The sequence below is a fragment of the Octopus bimaculoides genome, chromosome 20 (genome assembly GCF_001194135.2).
Source record: "Octopus bimaculoides isolate UCB-OBI-ISO-001 chromosome 20, ASM119413v2, whole genome shotgun sequence".
NCBI classification, from domain to species: Eukaryota; Metazoa; Mollusca; class Cephalopoda; order Octopoda; family Octopodidae; genus Octopus; species Octopus bimaculoides.
The window spans coordinates 36,129,122-36,140,715 of NC_069000.1; the positions used below are offsets into that span (position 1 = coordinate 36,129,122).

General features: G+C 39.0%; 1 protein-coding gene across 1 annotated transcript in view; it reads left to right on the plus strand.

Annotated features, from left to right (window-relative positions):
- Positions 1–9,657, plus strand: part of LOC106868740 (uncharacterized) — a 61,736-nt gene extending 52,079 nt beyond the window's left edge. Inside the window, exons 5-8 of the mRNA XM_052974998.1 lie at positions 412–483; positions 4,573–4,682; positions 7,894–8,001; positions 9,517–9,657. Coding sequence (XP_052830958.1) covers positions 412–483; positions 4,573–4,682; positions 7,894–8,001; positions 9,517–9,618 — 392 coding nt within the window. The 3' untranslated portion in view covers positions 9,619–9,657. The remainder of the gene's footprint in view (positions 1–411; positions 484–4,572; positions 4,683–7,893; positions 8,002–9,516) is intronic.
- The last annotated feature ends 1,937 nt before the right edge of the window (positions 9,658–11,594 follow it).

Here is an 11,594-nt window from a genome sequence, read left to right on the forward strand (position 1 = left end):
GCTGTCGTGTGGTACACGGAACAGTTCTCAAAGAGAAACTGGACCGAGACGAATTTGGCTGCCGAGTTAAAGCTATTTATAACAAACTATTGGCTCACCAGATGGTAGAAATATACTCTATCACGTGACCTTACTAGGGGCCGTGATTGGTCAGTTTGCGTTCTGGCGGGAACGGTTCGAAGAAGTTGCCGATTCGAATAATGATCAGTCACGTGATGGACAAGGAATGGGTTCTCTACTACGCTCGCATTTATTTATATTTAAATGAGAAGATTGTATGTAATGGCGATAGTAGTTTGTATCTAATGGCGGGAGGTAGTTTCACTACAGGCATATCGAATAGAAATTGATATTAGAGAAAAATTCCTACAACTCAAAAGACTAATAAATGATCTCCTTTGTTATTTCCAGAGAAGACAGCTTATATTGCATCAGCAGACCCTTTGGCCAAGAGATTTTACCAGCTCATGTGCATCCGTGACAGTATGTTAGGTTTCATTTTCATTCCTCTATATTATGTTGTTTAGCTCTAGGTCAGACATGACCAAACAGACATTCTTCATTTCATTTCTTTATTGGTTTCATTTGCGATAATTGGACTATGGCCATGCTGGGACACTACATTTAAGGGTTTAGTAAATCATGTCGGACCCATTTTTCTCAGTCTAGCAGTTACTTCATGAGAAAAAAAAAGACACAGATACAAACAGTATAATACAAAAACCCATATACACACACGAAAGACACATACCTAAGGTGGAATGAAGAAAGAAAATAGAGAAATAGACAAGTAGATAAATGAAAAATATGAGAAAGAAGAAAAAAACTAAATAAAGGACACAGGTACAAACATTATAGTAAGCAAACCCATATACACATACACAAAACAAGCATACAAAACACATAGACATGCACACACACACACACACACACACATACATGCACACATGCATGCACATACACAGAGATACAGATGCAAAAGCATGCACAGAGAAGGATGCACACTATAGAAAGACAGAATGGACTAAATAGAACGGGAGAAGACACGTGGTATGGAGAGTTACTGAAGAGGTCACAGGATGTGTGATGAAATATTCAAGATAAAGGATACAAAAATAAGAATAATAATAAAGCTGAAGTGAAGAAGTGCGTGGGTATATTTGGCAAAAAAAGTTGTGCATGTGTTTATTTGGCAAAAGAAATAATAAAATGACCATCCTAAAATAAAGAAATAAAAATATTTGTTAGAAAAACTAATGTAGTTTTATTGAATTTGGTGCATATATTCTTATATACATATAGGAGAAAGCTGTTTGATAAACCTGCCATCAATGAGTCCTTGGGTATTGTGGATATGCTTGTTGGTCTCCCCCTCAACAACTCCCCCCAGGCATAGTAGTCCAGGGGGTTTAAATCAGTACAGCAAGGTCAGATGTTAGTGATAACATGGTCATGAAAATTTTTGACCATCCACCCCGTTGTCATGCAGGCTGTGTGAGAGGGGGCAGAGTCTTGCTGGGACACAAAAGGCCTCCCCTGATCAACTCTTTCGATCTAGCGTTTGACAACCATCTCCATTGTCTCAATGTAAGCTGCCACATTGACCCTAACACCTTCCAGGGGAAAAGTGAGGAGGCATGACATGGCCCTCATTGCTTACAATACCCAAGACAATCTCAAATGATAGGAACTTGGTGTGCATAGCAGTGGGGGGTTTTTGTGAGTTGGCACAGAGCCATCTGCCATTTCCGCTGCTCACTTTTTGATCTGAGAATGTCGGGCTCCTCTGGGGCTTGAGTTTGTTCAGCAAACAAACACTCCAACCAAATCACATGGTTCTCCTAGGTCTAATTGGACATGACAGGCTGTTTATGCTTGTGCTTTCCTGATCTTGATGTGATCTTGGATGAGCAGTTCAGAAACAGACATCAAGATCAGGAAGGCACAAGCATGGACAGCCTGTCACAAACTAAAGAAGTCACGGAACTCTAAATTGCCCAGGCAAACCAAAATCAAGCTGTTAGTTGCAACTGTCAAATCAGTGCTATTATACAGCAATGAAACATGGACACTGACATACTATCAAATGGGCTAAATGTGACATGGCAGCAATATATGTCAAATGAATGCCTTTGTGGAGACCTGCCAAAGGCTAGGGAGAAGATCAGGCAAAAACAGCTGTGACTATCTGGTCACTGTGTGTGCCACCCTGAACTCTCAGCATCTAAATTAGTCTTGTGGAACCCACTTCATGGTGATATAAGAAGAAGAAAATGTCACACTTACATTGACAACTTGAGTGCAGACACTAACCTGGAATGGATTCAAAACCTCAAGGCAGTGATGATGGGCCAAGAAGTGTGGCAGGTGGACTTTGTTGCTGTCGACCAGGTTGGAACCCAGCCGTAATAATGATAATAATTGGACATGAAGTGCCTTCTTCTCATAACAGAGAATTTGTACTTGACGTCTTCGTGCACCATGCGTCTAATCATTAAATCTGATACAAGAAGACAATTGGCAATGGCCCTCATTTACTTGCCAGGATTCTCGTTGATGATGCCATGGACAAACTCAAATGTTTTACAATGTCTGACCCTTAAGGATATTTTTTTCCCTTTTGGACTCAGAAGACACATTCCTGCCAAACACCAGAAGCTCTTTTCTTATGTTAAACATAAAGGGCTTGACAACATTCAAGTAGTTTGCAATCTCCAAAGGACTTTGGTTGGTGGCTAAGGCCAAAAGAATGGCAAGCCTTTTTGTCACTTGCATTAAATTTGAAGCTTCCCTGTAGGAACTAAAGAAATAGTGTATATTTAATTAAAATCTGAGCCATATGTGGTTCTTAAATTTTTTTTTCTCAAATAGTTGATGCACCCTGGTAGACCCAGGAAGACCTGGGATGAGGTGATGAAGCACGACCTTCGAATATTAGGCCTCACCGAGGCAATGACTTGTGACCGAGACCTTTGGAAATATGCTGTGCATGAGAAGATTTGGCAAGCCAAGTGAGATCAAAATCCAAGGCCTCTGCCAGGGATGTAGCCAGCCCACTTATGCGTACCTATCTTTCATTGGACACTAAACTCCTCTTGCGAAGACCTGTTGGGGCAAATGAAATCGAAATGGTGATGGCACCTGTACTAGTGGAGCATTAAGAGCTCCATCCGAGCATAATTGTTGCCAGAGTAGCCGTCTGGCTTCCGTGCCAGTGGCACATGAATAGCACCATCAGTTGTCAAGCGAAGTTGGGGGGACAAACACAGACATACAAACATATACACACACATACATACATATATACGACGGGCTTCTTTCAGTTTCCGTCTACCAAATCCACTCACAAGGCTTTGGTCGGCCCGAGGCTATAGTAGAAGACACTTGCCCAAGGTGCCACGCAGTGGGACTGAACCCGAAACCATGTGGCTGGTAAGCAAGTTACTTACCACACAGCCACTCCTGCACCTATGTACACACATGCATGCGTGCACCCCACCTACACCCCCCACCCACACACACATAGATGAAGCATCTACTTTTATGTTGATGGATTTTATATGGCTATCTACTATTGATGTTACTAAGCCCTTCCTATTCCAAAGAAAGCAATATTTCATCATGCCCAAACACGATTATGTTGACAGTGGGAAATAAAGAATGCTGCTTGCATGGGCATGTAATATATTTTATTAATGAATTAATAAACATCATCATGTGCAATATAAATCTGCAGTGCCATTTTGATTAAAATACCAGCAACTTCAAAGCAGAACCTCTCACTACAGTTCGCCTTCATTTAACATCTGTGACTATCACTTATTCCCACTCCATTTCTTGTTTCATTTTTCCTTTACCAGTGTAACCTACATGAAATCAATTGCGCTTTATCAAATGTAAGATGTGTGTGTGTGTGTGTGTGTATATATATATATATATATATATATATATATATATATAAATTCAGATGAGTGGTGCAACAAGGCACCAATATTTACTGGAAACTAGCAATCGATACAATTACGACGCTATTGTATAGCTTCACTGTGTATATACTGGCAAAAATGTGTGTGTGCAACAAACATGAAAAATTTGTCTTACCTCTAGGAAGAACATTCGATAAATGGACAACCCAGAATCGGATAATGCAGTACCTAGGTTTCACACTCTTCAAATATGTTTCACAACATAAATTTGATCAGTCTTCATCAGCTGCATTTACCTAGACAATATTTCAAATGTTGCCACATCAATGCCAAGTATACTCGCCTGAACGCGTAGCCGTTAACAGAACTGAGAACAGTGAAGAAGTTATTTTGCTGGAAATGAATACATTTGTATTGAAATACTTTTCATTGATATATATATAGTCATTGGTATGTTGTCTGGCTACATGTGAATATTCATGTATATGTGTATACCTGTTAAGATGTATATATGATTTTAGTCAACATGGGCGTATTTTAGATGTGACAAATCTTAGTAAGATATGATATATATCTCAGTAAAATGAAGCAGTGTTCAGTCAAATGTGACAGATGTAAGTCAAATGTGATAGTCTTCTGCTTCCAGATGTTCGTCCTCTTCCAATTATACTCAACAATTTAGAAAAAAAAAAATTTGAACTGCACCAGTATTCCATATATATAAGAATGTTTGAAATCTTTATGGAAACTTTGAAGGTAGGTAAGGTACCAAGCAAGTGTGATGTATTTTATTAGATTTTTTTGTCAGGCAAGTGTTTTGATCTGAGCCAATGTCTTCAAACTGAAATGACAACTGCAGGGAAGATACATGTCAACCTTTCAAAAACATACTTAACACTTTTGACGCCAACCTGCCTGAGACACTGTAGTACAAACATCTTGTTTGCAAGAGTCCTGAATTAAAATCTATCAGAACTTAATGTTAATTTATGATCCAAACACCAGTTAATAAATAACACTGTGTAACATGATTTTTGTCCTTGGGTAGCAACTGTTATTTCCTGTTTGCTTACCCTTAGAAAACATGAAAAATAGTTAGTATTTCTTTCAAACTTTGCTTTTGTTACAATATTTATTCAAATCCTAAAGAATTACTCCCAACGCATGGTTGTGATGCTCCACCACTACTCCTGCTCATGATCAGAGATGCACATATTGTCAGCCACTGAGGGACATACTCAAATGATTAAGGTCAAACAACTGACAAGCAAATCTGTGGTATTGAGCAGAATATTTGCTATAACAATATTTCTGCTTCAGCAACCCAGCACTGGCTCTGTCTGAGATGTAATGGAAAATTGATGTCCAGGTTACAAAGTTTGAAAAGAACAGTAATTTTCTTTGATTTCTAGATAGAAGCAAATAAGAAATGACACTTACTGACCAAAGACAATAAATAGTAAAAATTTTGTTGCACAGTGCAATGATAAAGTTATTTTACTCAATTCTTCATTATTTTATGAATTAATTGAAGTAAAGACAGAATATTTCAACAGAGTATTTCAGTATGATAACAAAAGAGATTGTTGCCGGTGCCCCTGGACTGGCTCTTGTGCGGGTGGCACATAAAAGACACCATTTCGAGCGTGGCCGTTTTCGTGCGGGTGACACGTAAAAGCATCCACTACACTCTCTGAGTGGTTGGCATTAGGAAGGGCATCCAGCTGTAGAAACTCTGCCAAATTAGATTGGAGCCTGGTGTTGCCATCCGGTTTCACCAGTCCTCAGTCAAATCGTCCAACCCATGCTAGCATGGAAGGCGGACGTTAAACGATGATGATGATGAGGATGATTTGTTAATTGTTATATGGTGACAAAATTCTTGTCACTGAAACTGCAGCCTGGTTACTGACACCCTATTACAAACGATAACTGTATAAGTGAAGCTAAATAGACTTTGCATATTTCTGAATTATTAATTGTTATTTATCCAAGGCAAAGCTGAAACTGTTTAGAATAAGCAGTAATGTTGCTGTTGTTGTTCCCTCCATGCAATCACTACTGCTTGGGAAGAGCCTGAAAAACCTCAGAATGGGCCAATTGGGTGCAGCTCTTTGGATGCTGACGATTTGGTATGGCTGACTGGACATTCAAATTGGTTAGGTAACCATACTTTTAGATTCTGGAAGTAAACACACATGCACACACTCATGCATACATGCATACAATGCAAGATTATAATAATTAGGGCTATTAAGGAAAAGAAACAGGCATGGAAGGATGGGAAGAACGGTGTAGCAGGGAACTGTATCAGATTGCCAGAAGGGAAGCCAGGAGACAGGTTTACTTAGCCAGAGGGGAAGCAGATAAGAAAAAATTTGCCAATGTTCTGTCATGAGGACCAAAGACTTGAAGTGTTTTGTGTTGCAAGACAGTGTGTGAGAGAGAATTGTGATGTCATAGGAGAGAAATGTGTCTGCATGGATGATGGCTCACATGCATTTAATGAAGCTGCAAAGAGAGGGACTTGAAGATGCCACTATGAAAGGTTGCTAAATGAAGAGAATGAATGGGAGAGAGTCTGCCAAATGTCAACCCAACAGAGGGACCAGCTATTCAAATTGACAGTACCTTGGTAGATAAAGCAGTTAAGGGTATGAAGACAGGGAAATCCCCTGGCTTGTCAGGAATCACTGCAGAGATGCTTAAAATATCTGGCGGTGTCAGCTATAGTTTAGTCACATGTATAGTCAATCAGGTGATACACGAAGGATTCATATCCACTGATTGGTGTAGCAGCACCATAGTCAACTGCTACAAAGGTAAAGCTGATGCCTTAGATAGAAATAATTACAGAGGTATCAAGTTGTTGGATCAGGTAATGAAAGCCGCGGAGAGGGTCATAGCCCAACTAATTAGGAAGATAGTTAGTTTAGATGATATGCAGTTTGGGTTTGTGCCAGGGGAAAAGCACTACTGATGCTATATTTCTGGTAAGACAACTGCAGGAGAAATACCTAGCCAAAGATAAACTTCTGTACTTGGCTTTTGTTAACTTGGAGAGAGCCTTTGACAGGATCCACCAAAGATCAGTCCTCAGCCCCCTCTTGTTCATCATATTTCTCCAGGCAATAACAGAGGAATTCAAGAAAGGATGCCCCTGGGAGCTTCTCTATGCTGATGACCTTGCTCTAATAGCTGAGTCACTATCAGATTGAGAACCTTTCTCCAATCTTCTGCCTTCCATCCAGCATGATCGCATGCCCAGCATAGATGTTTTCTCTTCATAACAACAGTCAATAAATGTTTACACATTGGCTTTCTGGCAGGTCTGCCAGCTTCAAGGATCCTTCGTCAGACAGTTGAAGATGAAAAATTTACACCAGTTGAAAGTCAGATCTCTCTGATAATCTTTGCTGGTTTTCTCTGGATCCTTCATTCTATTTCTTATTGAAACCTTATCATTATAAGGTGTTGTCTTGTGTCATCTTCCACATTGTCCTTGATGCAGTGTTGCTTGTTTGCCAGTGTCTTCAGCTCTCTTCACAATTTCACTAACAGTTGACTTTGCCACATTCATTTTTTTCAGCAATCTGTCTGGTATTAAGACCAACCTTTTTTCTAAGAGCTACATTTCCTGAATTGCTTTCTGAATGTGATATCCATCAGGAATTTCAAGGTTAATAATGAACACATGCAAAAACAACAATATAGGACATGCTCTTGTGTAGCACGGAAGGAAAGGAATGCTAGAGCAAAGCCACAACTGACTAGATGCCAGATGTCATGACTACATTATTTTGAACGAAAACAACAAAAACTTCATTAATTTAGTCAGAGATTATGATATATTCTGAAAAAGTCGCAAAAAATTTGATCCTGTCCAGTTTAATTTGCAAACTACTGTATTTATAAATTGTCTTTATTTTTATTGACATTAAAATTATATTTGTATTATTTTTCTTAGAATAACCGAAGAGTGGAAGTTTTGGAGTTGATTGAAAACCAAATCGATAATGAACGAGCGATTCTCATTGCCAAAATGTTACAAAAGAATATTACTATTTTCAGTCTGGTCTGTTCCATTTAAATTGTTTATTTCTCAACATAACCACAACCACAAAAGCAACAGTAGCTCTCAGCACTTTTCATTACACCCTTGCTCTTTACTCTTTCACCAGTGTCAAAATGTTTTGCTTACTATTCAAACATATCTTTTATCTTGTTTCTGTCGTTAGACTGCAGTCATGCTGGAGCACTACCTTGAGGAATTTTAGTTGAACTAATCAACCTACTCTTTTACTTGTTTCAGTCATTTGACTGCAGCCATGCTGGGGCACTGCCTTTTTAGTCGAGTAAATCGACCCCAGGACTTATTCTTTGGAAGCCTAGTACTTATGCTATCAGTCTCTTTTGCCAAACTGCTAAGTTACAGGGACATAAACACACCACCATTGGTTGTCAAGCGATGCTGGGGGGATAGACACACAAACACATGCACACACATACATACATATATATACACATATACTACGGGCTTCTTTCAGTTTCCGTCTACCAAATCCACTCACAAGGCTTTGGTCAGCCCCAGGCTATAGTAGAAGAAACTTGCCCAAGGTGCCATGCAGTGGGACTGAACCCAGAACCATGTAGTCAGTAAGCAAGCTACTTACCACACAGCCACTCCTGCGCCTCAGTACTTATCTTTATTTTGAAGCCTGATACTTATTTGAATGGTCTCCTTTGCCAAACCACTAAGTTACACGGATGTAAGCAATGTGAAGGGGACAAACAAAGACACACACACACACACATGCACACACACAATGAGCTTCTTTCAGTTTACCAAATTCACTCACAAGATTTTGGTTGGCTCAAGGCTATAGTAGAAGATGCTTGCCCAAGGTGCCATGCAGTGGGACTGAACCTAGGACCATGTAATCGGGAAACAAACTTCTTACCACACAGCCATGCCTACACCTATATTTTAAATAAAATATCAGTTAATATACACATAAGAGAAAGGCGGTAAGGTAGCAGAGTCATTATTACGTTGGGTAAAATGCTTAGCAGTATTGTCCATGTTCAGATTCCACTGAAGTCAACTTTGCCTTTCGTTCTTTTGGGGTCAATAAAATCAGTACCAGTTGCACACTGGGGTCGATGTAAATCACCTCCGAAATTGCTGGCCTTATGCTAAAATTTGAAATCACATTTTTGAACGGTGACAAATTGAAACAGGTAAATACGTTAATGAGCCTGGACTTATTAAATTTACCTTGTATAATAGGTGCAATTATGGCTATGTGGTTAAAAAGCTTGCTTCCCAACCACATGATTTTGGGTTCAGTCTTGTTGCATGGCACCTTGGGCAAGCATCTTCTGTTACAATCCCATGCTGACCAAAGAGAGAGACAGAAAGAGACATGGACTGGCAAACATACAGACTACATCATAAAATGCTATAGTTTACATTTAAACTTTATGCAAATACTATATTAGATATATATAGATACTGTCTTGTTGGTGACTTTCCTTTACGATATTTTCATACAAGCTGTGTGGGTTTTTTTTTGTTTTTTTTTCAAAGAACTTATCAAGAAACTGTATTGGTATGGAAGGGATCTCAGCTCTCTCAGACGTTCTGGATTCTTCTTACTCTGTGACATGTCTATATCTATCAGGTAAGTAATATAATATGACTTTTAGAACTGAGATTCACAGAGAGGTTTGATTTGTTTAATCCTCTGGCTGTATAATACAAAAATACCTTCTTGTTTTAAAAAGGTTCACATTTAAAGTGAAACCTTCCTTCATAATTTTCTGTAAGAATCTTTTTGTTTTTAAGTTATCTTCCAAACACTGACGAGTGTGGCTGTGTGGTATATAACTTTGCTTGGAAGCTGGCAATGGTTGGTGACAGGAAGGGCATCTGGTCATAGTAAATAAAGACTGTGTGACCCATGCAAGCATGAAAAAGCAAACGTTAAAACAATGATGCCAGTTTCATGATCATTTGCAAAATGAATTTGAGCACAACAGTGCATTTTATTAGAAATATAATTATGAAAGGGTTAAATTATTTATTTTATCTCATTTTTTAAACACCCAGAAATGTTGAAATTGTGTTTGAAGTAGGTGACCTTTGTTTTTAAATATTACGATCAGTCAACAGCAATTGAAAATGGAACAGTTTATCTTTTATTTATTGAGCTATTTTAATTTGTTTATTCATTTGCATTTTAGCACGACCTATTTTTTAGCAAAGCCAAATATTATCGACGTACTTACTTCTCTGTTTATTTATGTCTATTTATTCATTTTGTGGCGGCTCAGACCGGGCGTTGTGAGTGTTTATTGAGCGAAAACACCTAAAGTTCCACGAGGTCCCGGCAGCAGGTGGTGGTGACCCCTGCTATACTCTTTCACCACAACTTTCTCTCACTCTTTCTTCCTGTTTCTGTTGTACCTATATTTCAAAGGACCAGCCTTGTCACACTGAATATCCCCGAGAACTACGTTAAGGGTACACGTGTCTGTGGAGTGCTCAGCCACTTGCACATTAATTTCACGAGCAGGCTGTTCCGTTGATCGGATCAACTGGAACCCTCGTTGTCGTAAGCGACGGAGTGCCAACAAACAATTTATTCGTTTTATTTCACCTCTTTAGTTTATTTTATATATTTATATATTGGTTTGTTAGATGAAATTGTGTAACAAAATTTTTATTTATTTATTTATTTGTCTTTGGTTACTAAGTGTTATTTCTTATTCGCTTCTATCTGGATATCAAAGGAAATTACTACTGTCCCCTTCAAACTTTGCTTTCATGTCCCAGACATCAATGTTTTAAAAACTGACCTATTTTCCATTAAATTTCAGACAGATTTCAGCAAGTTGTTGCTGAAGCAGAAATATTGTCATTGCTTGTTAGTTGTTTGACCTTAATCACTTGAGCATGATGACATTTAGTGGCTGACAATAAAGGCAAAGTCAACGTAGACACACAAAATAACTGATGACTTTGATTAGCCAAAGCACCATGGTTTACAGATTCGTACGAAAAATTTCACACTAGCTTAGCGATAAATATATTTACATTTATATATATACATATTCGTTTATTTGTTTCAGTCATTTGACTGTGGCCATGCTGGTGCATCGCCTCTAGTCGAACAAACTAACCTCAAGACTTATTCATTGTAAGCCTAGTACTTATTCTATCAGTCTCTTTTACTGAACCACTAAGTTACAGAGACATAAACATACCAACATCGGTTGTCAAGCAATAGTGGAGAGGGATACACACACACACACAAACGCATATACATATGTGTATATATATATATATATCATCATCATCATCATCATCGTTTAACGTCCGCTTTCCATGCTAGCATGGGTTGGACGATTTGACTGAGGACTGGTGAAACCGGATGGCAACACCAGGCTCCAGTCTGATTTGGCAGAGTTTCTACAGCTGGATGCCCTTCCTAACGCCAACCACTCAGAGAGTGTAGTGGGTGCTTTTACGTGTCACCCGCACGAAAACGGCCACGCTCGAAATGGTGTCTTTTATGTGCCACCCGCACAAGCCAGTCCAGGGGCACTGGCAACGATCTCGCTCGAAAATCCTACAGGAGCCAGTCAGGCGGTACTGGCAACGGC